Here is a 23721-nt window from a genome sequence, read left to right as displayed (position 1 = left end):
TTATCTGTTGACTAGGGCTAAATTAGCTTTTCTACATGGCGATATTAGAGAGGTGATGCTGATTATTTTTCTCACTAATGTCTAATTCGTTTTGTGATAATAGTATTTTTAAAAAATCAGTGTAAATAGAACAAAGGTACAAAAAAAGGATATTTTTAGTTGTATGGGTAATTTTAAAACTTACTGTTTTATGAAAATGAGTGAACTACTGCATATAACGTGGAAATGTCTCATTGTTTAATAAAAGAAACCAGATATAAATGTGTGTATCTCGAATGAGTCCATGTATATAAAGTTAAAAATGACAGGCAGAATTAATCTATGGTGTCTAAAAGTCAGAGTATTGCTTACTCTTAGGAAGGAAATGAGGAGGGGATAGTGACTGGAAGGGACACAAAAAAGGATTTCTGGAGTGTTCAATTTAGGTAATAATTACATGGGTATTTTTTACAGTACTTGAATAAAATTTGTAACACTGTACAGTCATGATTTATTGAATTATATAGTTTCATATTCCTTCCATAAGTTAGGACAGTAAATTTAAAGACTAACCATAAAGAGATCTTAATGAGACCCTGGCCCATTCTTAAACAACATTAGACAGTTTGCATGCAAGTTACTAGTTTTAGACCTGAAAGGCAGTGAATTGTTAAAAACACCGTTTTAAAAATTTACTATTGTTTTTAGTATTTTATGGTAGTATAACAAGTATATACTAATAATATATATAGGCACACCTCATTTTATTACGTTTTGCATGCTTCACAGATACTGCATTTTTTTTAAAAAAATTGATTTTGCAAAACAAATAGATGGTTTGTGGCAACCCTCTGTGAAGGAAGTCTGTGAACGCCATTTTTCCAACAGCATGTGTTCACTTTGTTAGCATTTTTAAAGCAATAATGTATTTTTAAATTAAGGTATGTATGTTGTTTTTTTTTTTTAGACATAATGCTATTGCACACTTAATAGTGTAAGCGTAAGTCAGATGCACTGGGAAACGTGACTTGCTTTATTGAGGTAGTTTGGAACTGAGCCTACACTATCTCTGAGGTGTACCTGTATTGAATAAGTAATGATCTTGGAACCCAGTAGTCACAAATTATATACAGTTAGCCCTTCATATCCTTAGGTTCCACATCAATAGATTCAGTCCACTGTGGATTGGAAATATTTGCCCCCAAAAAAGATTAAAATGGATGGTTTTATCTGTGTTAAACATACTGACCTTTTCTTTGTCATTATTCCCTAAACAGTATAGTGTAACAACTATTTACATAGCATTTACATTCTATTAACTATTATAAGTAATCTAGAGATGATTTAAAGTATATGGGAGGTTGTTTGTAGGTTATGTGCAATCACTACATTTTATATAAGGGACTCAAGCATTTGTGGATTTTTGTATTCAAAGGGAAGGGGACGGGAACTAGTCTCCCATAGACACTGAGATATGACTGTATTAGCAAGGAGAAATCCTAAAAATCACTTGATATGCACACACAAATTTCTTTTTCATATATTTTATATATAATTCTGAGATTCTGAAATATGACCTTATGTGTAATATTGGTATTACCTATTTATTTTTGTCCTTCCTAAGGTTTTGCGTCCATTCCTTCTTCGCCGAATTAAGGCTGATGTTGAAAAGAGTTTGCCTCCAAAGAAGGAAGTAAAAATCTATGTGGGTCTCAGCAAAATGCAAAGAGAATGGTATGTGTTCTCAGATGTATCTGATAGCACTATTGATTCTTCCCTAAATTTCATTTGTATTTTGTTTTCCTAATTTGTGTTTTCATGGAATTCCAGTTTGCTGGATTGAACTCAACCTGAAAGCTTTTTTTGTCATGTAGTATAGGCTTGCTCATTAAATTCATTACGGAAAGTTTTGAACCTATTAGATGACAGAATCAGGATGGAAGACTTATGAATCCAACATTAAAATTGGGATTTAATTGAATAGGGTTCACATGAAGCCATCTACTTGGGTTTTCTAAAAGGAAACTGTGATAGCACAGTAGGGGAGACATACGGTTCAATTGGAAGTTCATAAATACTTGGGTCAGTGTAAAGTGGCTGCAGAAAAAGATACTGTTAACCTTAATGTAAGTGTAGTGTTCAAAGGAGGGAAATAAATATAGCTACCTTTTTATTTACTGGTCTCATTATATTTCAAGTGTATTTAATTGGATACTTAAATTGTGATAAGTATTTGCAGGAGGCCAGGGTTATTTGGTTAAAGGACTTAATATCATCTAGAGAACTGGGCATGTTATCTGAGTAAGAGGTTATCTGTAGAAGGTGGTCAGTCCTAAATGTCTTCAAAACTTTTAAAAGGGTAGCAGGTAATAGGCTTACCTTGGATATCCCTAAAACAGAACTAAGACGAGTTAATGCTAAGGGAAGACAAATCTTTTTTAGTTAAACGTGAGTGAACTTTATATCAGAATTGAGATGAAAAGGTCTGCCTTGTTGTTTAAGCAGAGATTGCCTTTGAACTTATTTTGTTCAAAGGATCCAAGGCGCCTAAAACTTTGTTGCTCAAATTACTCATTCTTACATAATAATGTCTAAGTTCTCAGTATACATTCAAGGCTTTTTATAATCTAGCCTTAGCTTATGACTATAGCATCACCGAACTGTCTCACAGACAAATCTCCCTCCCCCTATGTATTTATATGTATGTTTTAATCGCACTTTATTCATACTGTTCTCATCATCATGCCTTACCATCTCATTATTCTTCCTCTCTTCTCAGATCTTAGGGTTCTTACCTAAATGTTGCACTAGCTACGGGGTATATTGTAATTGAATAGCGGCACTTTCTGTTGCAAAAAACTACACCTAACTTTTTTTTAAGTTTTGCTTACTTAAAAATGTTATAACTTACTGCATTGTTTTAATTCTACCCAAGGGAACTTTTTTTGTACTTTAAAAAATATATATATCCTCAAAGCCCAAGGCATAAGTATAAACATTAGAACACTATGGACAATAAAGAAAAATGGAAACAAAAAGAAAGAGGGTACAGATGTTAAATTCCTAACCATACCTATATGTTGATGAGTAGTTTCTTATAGGTATTTGAGGGTTCCAGTGGGGAAGGCGATTAAGTATGTAAAGTGGCAGGGATCGATCAAGTAACATTTGAGCTCTTAAAATATTTTTCTTCTTTGAATAGGTATACTCGGATATTAATGAAGGATATAGATATACTCAACTCAGCAGGCAAGATGGACAAAATGAGGTTATTGAACATCCTGATGCAGTTGAGAAAATGCTGTAATCATCCATATCTCTTTGATGGAGCAGAACCTGGTCCTCCTTATACAACAGATATGCATCTAGTAACTAACAGTGGCAAAATGGTGGTTTTAGACAAACTGCTCCCTAAATTAAAAGAACAAGGTATCTGTTACTCATATCAAATTATCAAAACAGTTTTAAAATGTTCATGTTAAAAGGAAGGAGCACTATACTTTGAAATGACTGCTCTGACACTTTGTAAAGTTGAAGTGTAGAGCAGTAAAAACCTGTTCATTATTTGAATGCTAACCCCCATTCCTGGTTTTAGGCCTTAAGTCTCTTAGAAGGTAAGCAATAGTTAGAGCAACCACACTCCCTGGATTTTGGGAAGAGTTTGCACTTTATATATGCCTTCCTAGAAATCATAGCTTTCTGTCATAAAATGTGAAGAATGCACCTCCCTCCCATACATGGTTCCCAGATCCATTGTTAGATAGTGGAGATGTGTTCATGATACTGTTTTTCAGTTATTTATGTGGAATTTTAATTTAATTAAGTACCATTTACATGGACCCAAAACATTTTTATTTATAGTATGCTGACTTCTTATATGTCGCTGGTGAGTGTTTGAATATATTTAAAATTACATGTAGAAAGAACTTAGTAAGAAGCCAGCTTACGATTTTAACTAATAAAAAACATCTTTAGTCTACTACAGCTTTCCTCCTCCCAGATTATTTGAAGCAAACCTCAGACACTATAGCATTTCATAAATTATTATGTATCTCTTAAAGATAAGACATATCACTGTTATATTATCAAGTATACAGTTTCAAGGTTGTTTTTGTTTCTGTATTTTAATAAGAATGACAGTTGTACCAGTAAATGAATCTACTCTATGCTGCTGTCAAAAACATATTTAAGAGTTGTCAGTGAATGGGTTTACTTTTTCCTTTTTATACCTTTTTGTGGAGATAGATTTTTTAAAAATGTTTTCCTTGAAAGCAAAGTAATTAAAGGAATTGGCGGGGAGGAGTGGCAGAAACTTAGTGGGAATACTCAGCTATAACAAAAGCTTTATTAAGCTCTGCAGGGAAAATGGAGACTATGAAATATTCTCATGTCCCGGCACTTTTTGGGAGGCTGAGGTGGGTGGATCATTTGGGGTCGAGAGTTTGAGACCAGCCTGGCCAACATGGTGAAACCCCACCTCTACCAAAAATAGAAAAAAATTATCTGGGCTTGGTGGCATGTGCCTGTAGTCCTAGTTATGTGGAAGACTGAGACAGGAGAATCACTTGAACCTGACAGGTGGAGGTTGCAGTGAGCTGAGATGATGCCACTGCACTCCAGCCTGGGTGTCAGAGCGAGACTCCGTCTCAAAAAAAAAAAAAAAAAAGAAATTCTTATGTATTTGAGAGATGCAGGAATGTGTGGCAACAGCAGATGTTCAGCCTCTGCTTTGAAGACAGGATCATTTTATAATCATTACTTTTCAAAATAATCCTTTGTCTTGATACATTCTACTGAAGGGTATTATGTAGCTGCCTAAAGAAATGGAAGGCAGTGAGATAATTTGAATCATGTCAGATAAGTGAAGGATAATCACTGTAGATACACGAGACACATACTATGGTCCTTTCATCTGGAATGGGTCTTCAGAACCAGGCTGAGACCAGGAGTATTCGGTGTGTGTTGGGGTTGGAGGACTTGTATGCATGGAAAAGTTGTTGTGGAGTAGTGGAAGGTTATTTTTAAACATATATGGGATAACAAGATGATGATTATCTTACCCTTTGGGATAGCCAAGCCTCCCACACCAGTGGCAAATAGGCTTTTCTGTACAAATGTTACCCTTTTTTATTTGTGCCATGGTGTGAAAAAAGTGGGGAACGACTGACTTTAATAATAATGTAGATTTTTTTCCCGCTTGTAACCAAGTAGATAACTTTGGAATTAAGGGATAATTGGTTAGTCTTAGTTTTGGTTACCCTTGAAGTTTGCTTTTTTGAAGCCACTGATAATGGATTATTATATTCACCAACAGGTTCACGAGTACTAATCTTCAGTCAAATGACAAGGGTTTTGGACATTTTGGAAGATTATTGCATGTGGAGAAATTACGAGTACTGCAGGTTGGATGGTCAGACGCCCCATGATGAAAGACAAGTGAGTAAAATATGGGGAGGGAGATAAAAAAGAATCATGAATTTCTGACACTCATTTTATTTTATCCATAGGACTCCATCAATGCCTACAATGAACCAAACAGCACAAAGTTTGTTTTCATGTTAAGCACGCGTGCTGGTGGTCTTGGGATCAATCTTGCAACTGCTGATGTAGTAATTTTGTATGATTCTGATTGGAATCCCCAAGTAGATCTTCAGGCTATGGTAAGAGATAACAAATAAATGTATTCTGTGCTTAGTAGATACATTAATTAGGGCAAGCTAATTCTACAAATATCAGTGACTTAACCCAATAGAATTTTATTTTTCTCTAATGATTTAGTGAGAGTATTTTGAGGTGATCTTCCATCTAAATAAGGATATGTCCATCTCAGGCCTCTGCCGTATCTTAGGACCCTGGAGTCCTCTGCTATATCCTCTGCATCCTACTGGCAGAAGGGGGAAAGGATAGAGTTGGGGATTGCCTGGGAAATTTTTTATGGGTCAGACCTTGAAAAAGCCTCCTTGTCTCTTCACCCCGTTGACCAGACAGTTGACAGAACTCAAATCATATAGCATAACTGACTGCAAGGGGATTGGTAAATGATAGTATAGTTGTATCACAGGAGGAAAGATAATTGGGTTTGATGAGCAACTAACTTGTCTGCCACTTTAGATAGTTAAAAGATATTCTTATGTGAGAATACCTGGTCAGATGAGGAAGATTATTTTTAGATTGAGAAAATTGATACTGCAGTTGGCCTGGCCCACAACGTTGGTGACCATAAACCCAACTACCCAACTTTATTTAATCTTTGTCATTAGTTACTTCCCCTTTTTTTTTTTTTGAGATGATGTTTCGCTCCTGTTGCCCAGGCTGGAGTGCAATGGTGCAATCTTGGCTCACTGTAACCTCTGCCTCCCAGTTTCATGTGATTATCCTGTCTCAACCTTTTGGGTAGATGGGGTTACAGGTGTGCGCCACCATGCCCAGCTATTTTGTATTTTTAGTAGAGACGGGGTTTCACCATGTTGGTCAGGCTGGTCTTAAATTTCTTACTCAGGTGATCCACATACCTCAACCTCCCAAAGTGCTGGGATTACAGGAATGAGCCACCGCACCTGGCCCATTAGTCACATTCCCTATTTAAATATTAGAATTTTAATGTTGTTTGCTAAGTTCATTGTTTAATGTCACTGGTTTTGCCTGATAGCAGTGCAAATGATTTGATTTATGTAGAAAAACACTTTGAATTTAAACCTAGGAAAAAAGACTTAAAATCTTTTATCATCAGACTTAACAGTTACAATTTTGTGTGTTGTTTGGAGACGTATCTTATCTTAGTGTAACGTAGCAGAATTCATCTGATTCCTTACAGATTCAGTGTTACTACAAATTTGTAAAAGTTTTATACTGCAGAATATTTTAATTTTGTTTCTCAGTGTACCCATTTCAGTGTTATTTATTTAACTTTTAAACTGTATTCAAAATAACATGTAATTTATTTAGGACCGAGCACATAGAATTGGACAGACCAAGACAGTCAGAGTGTTTCGCTTTATAACTGATAACACCGTAGAAGAAAGAATAGTAGAACGTGCTGAGATGAAACTCAGATTGGATTCAATAGTCATTCAACAAGGTTAGTTATGGAACTTTAAAACTTTCCAAGTTGGATTGACACAACCTGTTTTTGTCTGAAAATCGTTTCAGAAGATTCTTGTTACTAAGCATTTGTTGAGTCAAGCTTGCAGCCAGTAGAGATGACTGGTATTGCAAATACAGTAAACTTTGTTTTGTTATTAAAAAGATGGATTTTGGGCTCAGGACAGTTGAAGTTTGAATAACGACTCTGCCAGTTAGCAGTTCTCTCTCATTACTTGAATCCATTTCCTCATCTGTTAAGTAAGGATAAAAATAGCTACACTTAAGGATTTTAAATGATTAAAGGGGATAATGTATATAAAATATCTGACATTCAATGTGGTAGTTAATGGTTTATATGCACTAGGTACTCTTGATTACTGTGAGGAATACTGAAGAAATAAAAATCAAAGAGTCTGATTTTATTTTATTTTTTCTTGTCTGCATCTTATGAGTACCCCAGATGCTAGGCACTGTTCTTGTTGCTGAGAATTCAGTGGTAAATGGAATACAAGTATTCTTACTTTCAAAGAGTTTACAATTTAGTTGGGTGGGAAAGAAGAAGTAAACAATGATATAAGTAGAGAAGGGGGTGAGAGTGAGATTTTATTTTGGATTGAAGAAAACTTCTCATTCCAGAGCAGCTTTTAAGGATGACAAAACTTACGTTTTCATGAAGCTTACTATAAGTTGATGATGGGAAATATAAAATGCAAGAAAAGGTGTGGGGAACTTAATAACTTCAAGTGTACATTGATTTCCTTTATAACTGCATTGTGAGCATATATTTACTATCTGTCCATAAAGCTGAGAGACGTGTGTACATTGTTTACTGATTATGTAAGTATTTTGATTTTGTCAGTCTCTAATTTCCATGTAAGAGAGTATTTTATATTTCTTTGGCATCCGTAGTGCTACTCATAGTGTTAGCCATATGTCTGCATACGTGAAGACAACTATTGCTTATATTTACAAATCGTTTCTGTTAATAAAGTGTTTATTTTGTGTCAGGCAGTGTGCTGTATACTTAAAATTTCATTTTCTTTTTTTTTTTTGAGACGGAGTCTCCCTCTTGTTGCCCAGGCTGGAGTGCAATGGCGTGATCTCGGCTCACTGCAGCCTCCGCCTCCAGGGTTCAAGCGATTCTCCTGCCTCAGCCTCCCGAGTAGCTGGGATTACAGGCATGCATCACCATGCCCAGCTAATTTTTTGTATGTTTAGTAGAGACTGGGTTTCACTATGTTGGCCAGGCTGGTCTTGAACTCCTGACCTCAGGTGATCCACCCGCCTCGGCCTCCCAAAGTGCTGGGATTACAGACCTGGACCATGGCACATGGCCCATTTCCTCCTTTAGTCTTCGTGCCAACTTGAGATTTTAGCATCAGAGGTAAAGACTTTTGAGGAGGTTAAATTACTTGCTCATTATATATACAGCTGGGAAGTGATGGAGGGGGGCACAATCAAGAACTTTGTTAACTATTAAGTGTTTAATTAGGAAAGGCTGCCATCGCATGAGGTTATCTCATGGGTGATATAATGGCTAATGTCTTATTTTTCTTCACACATCCATATGTTTTGAAAAACACCTGCCATGTGCTTTTGTTCTGAGTTATTTTCATCCATGAAGCACTGTTTTTTTTTTTTTGAGACAGAATTTTGCTCTTGTTGCCCAGGCTGGAGTGCAGTGGCACAATCTCAGCTCACTGCAACCTCTACCTGCCAGGTTCAAACAATTCTGCCTCAGCCTCCCTAGTAGCTGGGATTACAGGGGCCCACCGCTGCACCTGGCTAAGTTTTTTGTATTTTTAGTAGAGATGGGATTTCAACTTGTTGGCCAGGTTGGTCTCGAACTCCTGACCTCAGGTATCCATCCTCCTAGGCCTCCCAAAGTGCTGGGATTACAGGCGTGAGCCACCATGCCTGGCTGGAACACTTTTTTTTAAAACATTAAAAAACTCTTAATTAATTGATTCATAATACATTTAGAAATCTTGTGGTTTTTTACTTCATATTTACTGTGGCAATTTTGGGAGCAAACCTTCAGACTAATAGCTTTCTTGTGCCATTTGTAGACATGTTAGTCGAACACCAGGCCTTAAGTGCATGTCTCTGTTACTGTTTTTTGTTTGAGGGACATAATTAAAAACAAGAGTACCCAAGCACTTTACATCTGAAGGTTCCCTCCCTACCCAACTGGGAAGTAGTTTGTATAAGTCTAAGAAACTTTTGGTAGCAATGAGATAGCTTTCAATTCAAAGAAACATGCTTTGTGGATATGTCCTCACCTTCAGAGTCACGAATGTTTGATTGTGCATTCTGTTATGGGTTCCAGACCATGATACAAATATTGAAAGAAGTTATTGAAAACTTGGATCTTTATCCATTTACTACAAGTTGGTTGGCATATAAAAATCAAAACTTTGTTTAGGTGTATGTGAGTGACCCTTGAGGAGGGTGAAAACAAGTGTTTCTGTTTTTTTTTTTTTTTAATATATACTTGTATTTTTGAAAACACAGATTACAAGGTTGTCCAAATTCCTGCCAACTGAAGATCTTTGTTAATTTGTTAATGTTGAGTTTCTTTGATGATCCAGATACATTTTCTCCCCAGGTGTGGCGGTGCATGCCTTTGGTCCTAGCTACTTGGGAAGCTGAGTTAGGAGGATGGCTTGAGCAGGGAGTTGAGGGCTGCAGTGAGCTATGGTCCTGTCATTGCACTCCAGCCTAAGCAACAGAGCAAGACTGCAAAAAAAATAATAAGATTTTAGGAGTTTCAGCTCTTCTGGAAGTTTTTTTTAAAAAGAAACTGATGTTAGATATTTCAGTTCTAGTGTAAAGTTTGGCCTATGTGAAGGATATTTTTACTTTTTAAAGGAGAAAAAGCTGATTTGGGGAGTATTAGTAATAACACCTTTCTGCTCATCAGAAACTTGTGTATGTAATGTTTCTATCTGTTGAAACTTCTGGATTTTTGAAAATTAATTTTGTTATATGCAGCTTTGACAAAAGATTGTATTTCATTGACACAGTATGCAGTAGGGTTCATTATATGATATATAAGCTTTAGAAATTTTTTGTAGCTTACCAGCTGAAAATTTGGTATTAAATTTAGTGTAAAAATGAAAATTATCAGATGTGAATAAACAGTAAACAGAAATGATTGACATGTGAGACAAAATTATAAGGCATTAAACCTTACATTTAAAATTTCAAGTTACCAGTAAAATAAAGTCTGTTCAGTTAACATTATACAACACAATCTTTTTTCAGGGAGGCTTGTGGACCAGAATCTGAACAAAATTGGGAAAGATGAAATGCTTCAAATGATTAGACATGGGGCAACACATGTGTTTGCTTCAAAGGAAAGTGAGATCACGGATGAAGATATCGATGGTATTTTGGAAAGAGGTGCAAAGAAGGTGAGATGTAGATTAAATGATAATGCTTTTTGTTTTTTTTTTTTTTTGTGAGACGGAGTTTCGCTCTTCTTACCCAGGCTGGAGTGCAATGGCGCGATCTCGGCTCACCGCAACCTCCGCCTCCTGGGTTCAGGCAATTCTCCTGCCTCAGCCTCCTGAGTAGCTGGGATTACAGGCACACGCCACCACGCCCAGCTAATTTTTTGTATTTTTAGTAGAGACGGGGTTTCACCATGTTGACCAGGATGGTCTCGATCTCTTGACCTTGTGATCCACCTGCCTCGGCCTCCCAAAGTGCTGGGATTACAGGCGTGAGCCACCACGCCCAGCCCGATAATGCTTTTAATATAAAATGTTTCAGACCAGAAACTGAGGAAATATTTGTTACGTTGCTTATAAATAATTTTATTTCCCTAAAAAGGCTTTTGTGTACATGAAGTTAATTTATTTTGACTACAGGTTTATGCTTGCTTTGTTGTGAGTCTAAGAAGTTGTTTGTTTTGTTCTCTAGACTGCAGAGATGAATGAAAAGCTCTCCAAGATGGGTGAAAGCTCACTTAGAAACTTTACAATGGATACAGAGTCGAGTGTTTATAACTTTGAAGGAGAAGACTATAGAGAAAAACAAAAGGTAATTTAGAAATAGGTTTGGGATACATGAAAGCTTTATTTTACTTGAAACTTGGAATTTTAAGTGGCACTATAATGTCTTGTAATTTCACTTAAAACAGCAGTCATTTTTGCTTATTCACATCTGAATCTTTATTATGTAAAATTTAAGGCTGGTTTTTGAGTTGGGAAGCTCTGAAATATTTTTACAGTTTCTGTGATGAAGTTTGTAGTGTATGTTTACAGTGAAATATATTCTTGTATGGGATGAATGTAGTAATTTGGGATGTTAATCTGATTCATTTTATTTTAAACAGCAGAAGTGGCTGGTAATAAAGGGAAAAATTTCTTAATTTCATAAGTAATACTTGGTAATATAGAGGGAAATTGGAAAATACCCATAGAGTAGAAGAAAAAAATAATTCTACCCAGTGTTTTTCTTGTTAACATTTAGGTCTATATCTTCAGAATTTGTTCTAGGCTAAACATATGTCTACAGTTTTCTCCTAGTTTAGATTTATAGCAAACATTCTATAGTGTTTCTTCCTCTCATTTAACAGTTGTTCCTTTAAGCAAGAAATACTGAATGTTTACACCGTTGTTTATTAGACACTGTCTCATGTGTTAATTATATACATAATATTGAGCAAAGTATCGTAGTCCCCACCCTCATAGAGCTTATAGCCAGGATTGAGTATCTTTCCATTTACAAACATCCTTCTTGATGATAATTTGTTACTGTGTGTAATAAAAGTTGGTGATCTGAATTGTTTCCCACGTGCTAGATTGCATTCACAGAGTGGATTGAGCCACCTAAACGAGAAAGAAAAGCCAATTATGCCGTTGATGCATATTTCAGGGAAGCTCTTCGTGTTAGTGAACCTAAAGCACCCAAGGTGAGTTGACTGACACAGCATAAAAATATCTAAAAATTTAAAAAATGTAATTTTTTTCTTATATTCTTGCAAAAACATTGATAATTACATTTTGTATTTCTTTAGACTGTATTCTGTTTTTAGTTAACATTTTTAAAAACAGTTTTGAATCTGTGCATTTAAAATTAAGGTATCAATTCAGTTTTATTGAAAGATGCATTCATTTGCTTGGAAAATTGGCTGTCATGGTTTATGAAGCAAGAACTAAGGATTTAAAACAAAATTTCTTTTTTATAGATAACACTGTTTTTTTTTTCTTTAGGCTCCTCGACCTCCAAAACAACCCAATGTTCAGGATTTCCAGTTCTTTCCTCCACGTTTATTTGAATTACTGGAAAAAGAAATTCTGTTTTACAGAAAAACTATTGGGTACAAGGTAATTGAAATTGTCCACTTTTCTGTCCATTGCTATCCAGAATTTATGGAAGGTATAAACATTAGTTATTAATATTTATCTAATTTGGACCTAGTGGGAAAGAATATTGCTTTAGCCTAGTCTAGTTGTATATGTCATATACATAAGCTTTGTGTCTGTTACTCTTGAAAAATAAGATTTCATGACCAATCTAGGTTGTTTTTAATGTAATAATGCAAGATATCAGTATATTTTCTTTCCTGGTTGAATGGAAACTTGTGAAATGTCAGTTAATTGGTTAAGAATTTAGTTCATCACTTGCTCTTTAAAATTTACTTATTGATGGCATAGAAAAATATCTTTTAGGTACCTCGAAATCCTGAGCTGCCTAATGCAGCACAGACACAAAAAGAAGAACAGCTTAAAATCGATGAAGCTGAACCCCTTAATGATGAAGAGTTAGAGGAAAAAGAGAAGCTTCTAACACAGGTATAGCCTTTAATCAGTACAAACTTTAGTAACAGTTTATTGTAAAGTACTGTGTTGGGTGATGTTGGGGCATACAAATAAGTATAGGTTTCTGCTTTTAAAGATGGAATAATTGGAGACAACAAAGCATGGGCATGGGCATAAATGCTCCATTTGATTGTCACTAGTTGTTGAGGTAGTTGAGAAGACTACTCTGGCCATGGTAGGGTGGGTATCCTTTTTATCACCTTACTTTGAATGTTCTTGTCTTTCCTATGAATTTTCCACATTGCTACCTAGTCACCATTTTCAATTATAAATCTTGGCTTGGTATGTTCTTAACGTCCTTTGTTGTTCATCAAGGTCTTTTAGAATCTGGCCTTTAACCTACCTTTAAAGCTTTATTTTCCTTCCGTTTTTCTACTTGCTCATATTTTTGCCCTTTAGGTTATTCACTCTTTGTGGCCAGCTGCTAATAATCTTTCAAAGTTCAGCAAAACTGTCACCTTTTCATACAGTGTTTCTTACTGTCTCCCACTTACATTTAATTGCTTGGGTATTTGAGCAATATATAACGTATTGCCAAAAGTGTACATTTATGTAAATAAAAAGATGCCATTCTAAAATAACTTAATAAATAAAACTAGGAGCAATTCAAAATTTGTTTTTGTAATATTTAGAAGGATTGCTAAAATTTTAATAGCATGTTTTCCAAGTTTAATGTGCTGTGATTAAATGTTTTGTTTCTATTCCTGTGAAGGGATTTACCAATTGGAATAAGAGAGATTTTAACCAGTTTATCAAAGCTAATGAGAAGTGGGGTCGTGATGATATTGAAAATATAGCTAGAGAAGTAGAAGGCAAAACTCCAGAAGAAGTCATTGAATATTCAGGTAATTCTTTTAACCAGGCTGTTGGAGGTTAGTAGGAGCTGTTGGAAGATTCTTGTTTTCTTACTCTAAATTATATTGTGATTAGCTAATTTTGCCATAGTGTAGTTAGTACGTTCTTTGTTGTTTTTTGTTTTTCGTTTTTTTTGAGACAGAGTTTCACTCTTGTTGCCCAGGCTGGAGTGCAGTGGTGCGATCTCAGCTCTCTGCAACCTCCGCCTCCTAGGTCCAAGCAATTCTGCCTCAACCTCCCGAGTAGCTGGGATTACAGGCATGCGCCACCACGCCTGGCTAATTTTTTTGTATTTTTAGTAGAGACGTGGTTTTACAATGTTGGCCAGGCTGGTTTCGAACTCCTGCCCTCAGGTGATCTACCCACCTCTGTCTCTCAAAGTGCTGGAATTACAGGCATAAGCCACTGCATCCGGCCTGTCGTTTTTTTTTTTACAAATTAGAAAATGTCTCCTTCCCAGAAATGGCATAATTTAAAAAAAATTTTTAACCCTAGATAACTCTAGCTACAGCCAAGAAAATCAGAATAAGTCACAGGATAATTGCATTTTCATTTTTATCTTAACTTCTCTCCATAACATCCAAGTATTATGTGTGTGTTTGCGGAAGTCAGTTGTATTAGCATGTTAATATATGAGGGAATGCCGTAGTGAGTATCTACTTAGAATAGCAGAAATTTAAGAATTAGAAGATAACTGAAATCATCCAGTTGATCCCCTTTTTTTTTTTTTTTTTTTTTTAACATTTGTCCAACTTTTATAGCTGTGTTCTGGGAAAGGTGCAACGAGCTCCAGGACATAGAGAAGATTATGGCTCAGATTGAAAGGGGAGAGGCAAGAATTCAAAGAAGAATAAGCATCAAGAAAGCACTTGACACAAAGGTAATTTGCTGGTTAATAAGTAGGGTAGTTAATAAAATAACTCCTAGCTGTGAATATGAGAGTTTTTTATAAAAGGAAAAGAAGTGAGAGTTTCAAGTTTAAAATTTCTTCAGAGTAGCATTCAAACATGGTATTGTCAACAGAATTTACCTCTATACTAGACTGATAGATCATAGTCAGAGGCACTAAGATTAGCTTTTTACTAAGTAGTATCAGAAAGTCTGAGTCTGTTTTTCTCTTTATAATAATAATAAAGACTATAAAGGTCTTTCCGGACAAAGGTTATATATAAAGCAGTTAAGGTGCTCTGGATAGAAAATTCTGATTTGAAATGCAACATTTTAGCTAATTCTACTAAAGCTGAGTTTAAAATACAGATTATATAGGATTTGTATTTTATATAATATAAAATCTCACTTTCCTAGATTGGACGGTACAAAGCACCTTTTCATCAGCTGAGAATATCATATGGTACTAACAAAGGAAAAAACTATACTGAAGAAGAAGATCGTTTTCTGATTTGTATGCTTCACAAACTTGGATTTGACAAAGAAAATGTTTATGATGAATTGCGACAGTGTATTCGCAACTCTCCTCAGTTCAGATTTGACTGGTTTCTTAAGTCCAGAACTGCAATGGTGAGTGCTCAAGGGTTTCTTTTGTGTAATGTAGCAGAAAGTTCAGAGTAAGTTCAGAATAAGTCTTTGGTATTTTTTAAGATGACCTTAAAAAAATCTTTGAAGTAGACTTTTGTTAAAATATTGTTGGTATCATAAAACCTAATAGCATGGATAACTTATAAGTTTATTGGTCCCATTCTTTAATATCTTACATCTTTAAACGTCACTATATGCTAAAACTAGCTTTTCAAGTTCTAAGTGAGAGGAAATATCATCAGTTCCAACTTCTGAATGTTATGACTTTTTGGTTTCTCAAATGAACACGTTTCTATAAAGAAAAATGGTTCTTGCATTCAGTCATCCGCACATCAGAATGCTGAGTCTGGGTTATTTTAAGATGGCTTAATGTAGTGAAACACTATTTTTATACTGACTTAATGCTAAGTTCTGTTTTTATTCTCAATGTCTGGCTGTTTCTGACCAAATATCCCCATTTCAAACAACCTAAAATTTGAATTCAGAAAAGTTTAGCTTTGATACGGCTTTTCTTCCTTATTTCACCACCATTGAACTTTGAGCTTCAACTTTTTTGCCAGATGAGGATAATGCTAGTAAGTTCTGTAGTTTTAAGTTTGGGATATTCTGGGATAAGCAAAGTTTAAACATCTTCGTGTTTGTTTTTCTTAAGATTTCTCTGTGTATTAAAAATGTCACTTTGTAAGACAGTGGATAGTTAAAGCAGTATTTTTTTTTTTTCACTAGACATCACAGTTTTGTGATACCCAAGTTTGGGACGTGTACTAAACTTAATACATGAAGGTACTTTTAAGATTAAAAACACTGTATAAATACATAATTAGAGAAAAGATCCAGTTGCTGTAAGCTTGGTCTTACTTCTTCTTAAGTGGAGAGAATTTATAGAGTCAATAAAGAATAGTTTTGTAGTGATTGTTAACAAGACAGTGCCATGTTAATTTACTAGTATAATACCATGGTTTAAAACTGTTACTTCTTAACTTGTGTCATGTTAAGATGCACAAAAAATGATAGTCTTCTATCTGTAATACTATTTCTAAGCCTTGTGTGGGGTATTCTTTAGAGTAGTATTTTAAAATTATTTTACCGTGGTTGTGTGTATGGTAGTATTACTTACTATAAGAAAAAAATAATTTTGCCCTATAAGAAAGGGAGCTGCTAACCAGCAACTATGCAAATGGACTTCTCTTTCTTTTAGGGTTATTTACTACTTCTACATTATACTTTAAATCTTTTCTGGAGGCTGTACGTCCAGTTTGCCAGAGAAATAAAGTAGAACTCACCATAGACTTCCATGACTGGTTTTCCAAAATTGGGAAAGGTGCCATGTGATTCATTGACTACCAGAATTCTAGTGATAACACTTTGAAGGGAAAGATTATACACACCTGTTAAAGTTCTTGTTGCTTTTGACCCTCACATATATGCACTGTATTAATCTTTTTAAGTTTTGGCTATAAGTCGCACAGTAGTTCTCAGACATACACACTAAGTAGCAGTGTTGCATGTGTTATGAGATGTTCATTTTTATTGCTTTAATTCCTAAGTGAAGGAAGAATTTTTGAAGACTGTACAGTAGTTTGGCTTTAAATAATGGAGTAAAAACATTTACAGATAACTTGCTTTTAATCTTCATAGCATGAATTGTGTATGAAAATCAGTTTTTTAAAAAATCTGGGGTGTAGTAGTGGTTTCATATTATCCTTTTAAAAACATACCTTGTTTTAAAATTGAAATCATGAAACTTGTAGATGGAAAGTGCCTGTGCCATGTTTGTTTGTAATTTAGGAGCTCCAGAGGAGATGTAACACCTTAATTACTTTGATTGAAAGAGAAAACATGGAACTAGAAGAAAAGGAGAAGGCAGAGAAAAAGAAACGAGGACCAAAGCCTTCAGTAAGTATTCATGAATATGTAAATGTGTGGCTTATGTAAATTTTCCCTTTCTTTTTAAGTATTTGAACACCGCTTGACTGTCATTGATATGTTAGTCCCTGTTGGCCACCTGTCTCCCTCCCCCAGATTGCCTTGAGTTACCTTTTGTTTTCCTTAAGGGGGAACCTAAGGTCATAATTGGAGATTTCTTCCGCTTTTCAAATTTAGGTAGTGGTATAAACTTCTAATTTTTAATTTTTATGGGTAGGTATATATATTTATAGGTTACGTGAGATATTTTATTTATTGCTGTAGTCACCCTGTTCTATCAAATACTAGGTCTTAGTCACTCTGTATTTTTTTGTATCCATTAGCCAGCGCCACCCGCGCTAACATTCTCAGCCTCTGATATCCATCCTTTTACTTTCTATCTCAGTGAGTTTAATTGTAATTTTTTGCTCCCACAAATAAGTGAGAACATGCCAAGTTTGTCTTTCTGTGCCTGGTTTATTTCACTTAATAAACTCCAGTTCATCCATGTTGTTGCAAATTACAGAGTCTCACTGTTTATGGCTGAATAGTATTATTTTGTGTATACATGCTAAGTTTTCTTTATCAGTGTATCTGTTGATGGACACTTAGGTTGCTTTCAGATCTCAGCTACTTTGAATAATGCTGCAGTAAACATGGGAGTACAGATACTTCTTTGATACACTGACTTTCTTTTGGGTATATGCCTAGGAGTGGGATTAGTGGATTGTATGAGAACTCTATTTGTAGTTTTTTGAGGAACCTCCAAACTGTTTCCACAGTGATTGTACTAATTTGTGTTCCCACCAACAATGTACAAGGATTCCCTTTTCTCCACATTCTTGCCAGCATTTGTTATTGCCTGACTTTTGGATAAAAGCCATATTAACTGGGGTGAGATGTTACCTCATTGTAGTTTTGATTTGCATTTCTCTAATGATCAGTGATACTGAGCAGCTTTTCATATACTTGTTTGCCATTTGTATGTCTTCCTTTGAGAAATGTCTATCTATTTAGATCTTTTGCCCATTTTATAATTGGATTATTAGAATTTTTTCAGAAGAGTTGTTTGAGCTCTTTATATATTCTGAATATTAATCCTTTGACAAATGGGTAGTTTGCAGATATTTTCTCCCATTCTGTGTGATGTCTCTTCACTTTGTTGTTGATTGTTTCCTTTGCTGTGCCAAAGCTTTTTAACTTAATGTGATCCCATTTGTCCACTTTTGCTTTGGTTGCCTGTGCTTGTGGGGTATTATTCAAGAAATCTTTGCCCAGTCCAGTGTTCTGGAGAGTTTCCCCAATGTTTTCTTGTTGTAGTTTCATAGTTTGAGGTGTTAGAGTCAATCTTTAATCCATTTTGATTTGATTTTTCTATGTGGTTAGGGATAGGGTCATGTTTCATTCTTCTGTGTGTGGATATCCAAATTTCTCAGCACCATTTATTGGAGAGACTGTCTTTTTTCCAGTGTATGTTCTTGGTACCTTTGTCAAAAATCAGTTCCCTGTAGATGTATGGACTTACCTCTGGTTTCTCTGTTCTTTTCCACTGTTCCACTGATCTGTGTATCTGTTTCTACACTAGCACCATGGTATTTTGGTTACTATAGCTCTGTACTATAAGTTAAAGTCAGGTAATATGATTCTTTCAGTTTTATTCTTTTTGCTTAGGGTGGCTTTGGCTATTTCTGGGTCTTTTGTGGTTCCATATAAATTTTAGTTTCTTTTTTTTGCATATTTCTGTGAAGAATGTCATTGATATTTTGATAAGGATTGCACTGACTCTGTGGATTGCTTTGGGTAGTATAGACATTTTAACAATATTGATTTTTCTAACCGTGAACATGGATTATCTTTCTATTTTTTTGTGTCTTCCGTTTCTTGCATCAGCATTTTATAGTTTATTGTAGAAGTCTTTCACTGTTTTGGTTAATTCCTGGGTATTTTATTTCATGTGTAGTTATTGTAAATGGGATTACTTTTTCTTTTGTACATTCTTCACTGTTGGCGTATAGAAATGCTACTGGTTGTTGTATGTTGATTTTATATCCTGCAACATCACTGAATTTGTTTATGAGTTCTAACAGTTTTTTGATGAAGTCTTTGGGTTTTTCTTAATGTAAGATTATGTCATCTACAAACAGCAATTTAACTTCTTTTTTCCAGTTTAGATGTTCTATATTTCTCTCTCTCTGATTGCTATAGCTAGGACTTCCTTGAAATACTTAAAAAGTACAAATTTAGCTTGATTGGGTTGTGTAGGAAAAATCACGTCTTGATGATGCGGTAGTCCTTAATATGGGTCTTCATGAAAATCTGGAAAGGTATGTCTTCTGAATGCCAAGTGTGTACACATCTCATTGGGAATACAAGTTATAATTTTAGGATAATATAAGAAACATTAGAAAAACAATAGCATTATGACTTTTACTGTTAGTTTCTAAGCTTTGATTTTTATCAGTGATGTTTTAGCAACCTGAAGGCAAACACTTTAAGGGGAAAAAAATTACTATTTAATAATAGTTAATTTAATTAAAATGAAAAAAGTAATTTATAGAGTCATGAATAAATGAGTATCTCTGGATAATATTTGGTATTTATGTAACTGCCTTTTAAAAACTCAAGTATTTCTTACACTCTTTTGGGAAGAGTGCATTTATTTGATATTGATTTACTATTGTTAATTCTGCATTCTGATAACGTCGTTAACATTAAAATGTTTTTATTGTGTAAGTAAAATAAGTAGATAAGATTATTTGGAGGCTTTATAGTTTGCTTTGAAAGATTTATATAGTCTGGGAGAAAAATCTCACCTGTTACTTCGTACTAGTTATTACTAAGGTGTTATAATGTGTCTGCAACTGTATTTCATGTTTATATTAGTCTTGTTGTGAAAAGTAATCCTTCTTTCTGTTTGTAGACCCAGAAACGTAAAATGGATGGAGCACCTGATGGTCGAGGAAGAAAAAAGAAGCTGAAACTATGAATATGTTTTTGTTTCATAATCACTAACTTTAAACCAGTAGTACTTTAATTTACGGGTCTTCATAAGATGTACTGTACAATGCTCAATTGTTATGTCATTTAAAGACATCAGGTTCATCTGTTTACTGAGCTAGAAACATAGTATGTAGTTTCACTTTTTTAAATGCAACAGCTGTGCTGAAATTTTTTTATCATTAACACTTGAAGTAATAAAATAGGCTTCATTTATTACTAAATGTTTCATTTGATTTATTTTTCTATTGTAGTTCCATTTGTGAAGATTGTGACTTTTTGTTTATTAGCTATAATTTCTACACTTGTAAGGCTTAAAAACAAGCAAGTTTAAAAAAAAAGAAAATTGCAGATAACATTTGTCCCTTTCAGACTTCACTTGGTTGTATAATTATTTTAATCCACTTTGCCTTTGCAGAAATTTGGGTATTTTCTTTGTAGTGCTATTGAGTCTCATCTGGAAAGATTATGTAAATTGCATTCTCTTTGCTTATGTGGGTAGAATGGGAAAAGAAGGCAAGACAAAGTATACTTAAATTCTATGCATATTTCTGTTATGCTTTCTGTTTTTATAGGTGATTCTGAAATAAATATGCCCTATTCTTTTGGAAGAATGGCCTTTTAGTTGTATAGCCAAAGACATTTAGTATTTTCTGGTTCCTTAAGGTATTACTGTACCATTTTGTAAAAGGAATATTGTTATTTCTAATTATTTGGTAAATATTTTGACATGACCTTCTGAAGCAGCCATGGCCTTAGATAATGTCAGAACTAAGGTGATTTTTTTTTTTTAACTTTGAAAGACCCAGCCAAAATGAAGTGTGAATTTGTCATACTGTTACATTGAAATTGGTAACAAAATGTATCCCCTCCCATTTTGAGTTTTAGAGTAAATGAAAATTTTATTATATTTTAAAGTCATTTCTAAGTGTTAGCAAGACTGACTATAATTCCAGTTTTTGTTTTCTATGGACAGACTTGATAAACTGGAGACCCTAAAGCAGGAATACCCAAATTATAGTGTCAGGATTTTAGCTGTACCAGAGGCCTTTATGTGCTACACATAATTTGTATAAAATTTTATATGTGCAGATTGGGTACATAAACAGTTCTCCATTTTTCTAAGGGAATGCAATAAATGTAGCATCGTGAATAAATATAACTTTTATAATCTGTAAAGTGGTCTTTTCTTTCAATTTCATTAATCTTTTTCTCAATTTTAATTCACTTTTTTCCTTAGGACACAATGTTTCCCTTAATTGGATTTCTTCCTCTTAAATTTCTATTGGTAGTTTTCATCTGCCCACATGTAATTGGAGATTTAAAAAAAAAAAAACCTGATACCTGCAGTATTACTAATACTGCTTAATTTCTTGAAATGTGGAGTTGCTGCTGTTAATGTCAAAAACGCAGTGTTTATGGCAAATTGTAAACTAATTTGAACTTATTTAGTGCTCTCTCAAAATTAACTTTTTAAATACAATGTTAGAGTCTTGACAGTTAAAGGTCTAATACATGCATGAGGAATGGTTACCTTTTTCATGAAACAAATAATTTGTAACAGTTATGACCTCAGTATAAAAGAAATTGAAAAAATGTAAGGCTGAAGAAAACTTACAGAGGTCACAAAAGTGATGTTTTCAAGAGGAAGAGAAACTGGGAGGGAGATACACAGTGGAAATGCAAAATGAATCAAGTATAGTGCTAGCTCTGAGAGCTTAGGGACTCACATGGAAACTGTGTGAAGAGAAAAACTCACTTGGAAAAAGCATGAACCAGCTAGGCCTTGCCACCACTGTGCTTGGCTGAGTTCACAAATGTCTTGTAACCTATAGCTTCCCTGTGACTTCTCTGGCTTTCCTCTCCTGCTAAGTTTTTGTTTCCTGGCAGTGATTAAAATCTTTTGCCAGTGCCATAGCTACTACTGCTACCGGAACTGCCATAGCCACCTTCGTTTTGTGGTTTGGCAAACTGTTGGCCTTCACAACCACAGGGGACAGAGCTTCTGCCTCCAAAGTTTCCTTCCTTCATGGGTCTAAAATTTGAAGACTGATGGTTGTAATTGCCAAAATCATTGTAGCCTCCACCACCTCCAAAATTGCTTCCATTATTACCAAATCTATTATAGCAATCCCCACTGTGTCTACCACCACCACCACCAATGCTGCCACCAAAGCCACCACGACCACAGAACTTGATGACTATTTGTGACTAATTGTATAATAGGTTTTAGTTTCTGTTCTGTGGAAAGTGTAAGGCATTCCAACACAGGTGTTATGTAGATTTTTGTTTGTTTTGCATCCATGCTGTTGACTGCTAAATGTAATAGTCTGATCATGATGCTGATTAAATGTGTCTTTTTTTTTAACAACAAAAAAGCATGAAAGTGCTTAATTGTACATCTGACAAAGTGCTGGCAGCTTTTATAAAGTGTAATTATTATTACTATTTTTCTTTTTGAGATGGAGTCTTGCTCTGTTGCCAGGCTGGAATGCAGTGGTGTGATCTCGGCTCTCTGCAACCTCCGTCTTTGGGGTTCAGGCGATTCTCCTGCCTCAGCCTCCCGAGCAGCTGGGACTACAGGTGCACACCACCACGTCCAGCTAATTTTTGTATTTTAGTAGAGATGGGGTTTTACCATGTTGGCCAGGATGGTCTCAATCTCTGGACCTCATGGTCTGCCCACCTCGGCCTCCCAAAGTGCTGGGATTATAGGCGTGAGCCATCGTACCCAGATTTATTTCTACTTTTTAAGAGCCAGAATCTTGCCCTGTCACCCAGGCTGTAGTGCAGTGGTGCAATCACAGCTCACTGCAGCCTCAAACTTCTGGGCCGAAGTGATCCTCCCACCTCAGCTTCCCAAGTAGCTAGGACTACAGGTGTGCACCACCATGCCCAGCTAAATTTTTTTTAGTTTTTGTAGAGACAGAGTCTTGCTATGTTGCCCAGTCTGCTCCCAAATGCCAACCTTGGGCTATCCTCTTGCCTCGACCTGCCAAAGTGCTGGGATTACAGGTGTGAGTCACCACACCTGGCCTACAGTGTAAGTTTCATAAAGTTGAGAGAAGCAAATCCGAGGCATAGAGTACAGGTTGAGCATCTCTAATCAAAAAATCTAAAGTCAGAAATGCTCCAAGATCTGAATGCCCAAAGGAAATGCTCATTGGGGCATTTCAGATTTTTTGATTAGGGATGCTGAACTGTTAAGTATAATGCAAGTATTCTGAAGTCTGGAAAATGTTAAAAACACTCTGGTTCCAAGGATTTCGGATAAGGATTGCTCAATCTGTACTTTCGAGTATTTAAAATAATGATTGTTTGAACTGATCTGCATTTAATTATATAAATGATTATACAAATGATCTTTGGCTTAGTACCTTTCTGAATCTCGATTAAAAAAAAAAAAAAAACAAAAGATGAAACACCTCTGTGGTTTTCCAGAAAAAATTCTGAGTTGAAAAAAAACTTCATCTTGTTTTATCCCTTTTAATCTAAAACACAAACCTCTTTGAAAGGATGTGCTGCTATATTTCAA

General features: G+C 35.1%; 1 protein-coding gene across 3 annotated transcripts in view; it reads left to right on the top strand.

The window, feature by feature from the left end:
- Window positions 1–21365, top strand: part of SMARCA5 (SWI/SNF related, matrix associated, actin dependent regulator of chromatin, subfamily a, member 5) — a 42165-nt gene extending 20800 nt beyond the window's left edge. For all 3 annotated transcript variants that reach the window (XM_012453986.2, XM_064383844.1, XM_012453987.2), the window contains exons 10-24: window positions 1604–1713; window positions 3182–3408; window positions 5294–5415; window positions 5487–5639; window positions 6925–7057; window positions 10330–10478; window positions 10990–11109; window positions 11873–11983; window positions 12285–12398; window positions 12744–12866; window positions 13606–13738; window positions 14510–14628; window positions 15054–15266; window positions 17073–17180; window positions 20110–21365. In XM_012453986.2, the coding sequence (XP_012309409.1) occupies window positions 1604–1713; window positions 3182–3408; window positions 5294–5415; window positions 5487–5639; window positions 6925–7057; window positions 10330–10478; window positions 10990–11109; window positions 11873–11983; window positions 12285–12398; window positions 12744–12866; window positions 13606–13738; window positions 14510–14628; window positions 15054–15266; window positions 17073–17180; window positions 20110–20175 (2001 nt within the window). In that variant the 3' untranslated portion in view covers window positions 20176–21365. The remainder of the gene's footprint in view (window positions 1–1603; window positions 1714–3181; window positions 3409–5293; window positions 5416–5486; window positions 5640–6924; window positions 7058–10329; window positions 10479–10989; window positions 11110–11872; window positions 11984–12284; window positions 12399–12743; window positions 12867–13605; window positions 13739–14509; window positions 14629–15053; window positions 15267–17072; window positions 17181–20109) is intronic.
- The last annotated feature ends 2356 nt before the right edge of the window (window positions 21366–23721 follow it).

Source organism: Aotus nancymaae, unplaced genomic scaffold (assembly GCF_030222135.1).
Source record: "Aotus nancymaae isolate 86718 unplaced genomic scaffold, 86718_ANA_hifiasm-v0.15.2.pri h1tg000033l, whole genome shotgun sequence".
Lineage (NCBI taxonomy): Eukaryota > Metazoa > Chordata > Mammalia > Primates > Aotidae > Aotus > Aotus nancymaae.
Note: the sequence above shows the minus strand (reverse complement) of the source record. Positions and strands in the feature narration are given on the sequence as shown.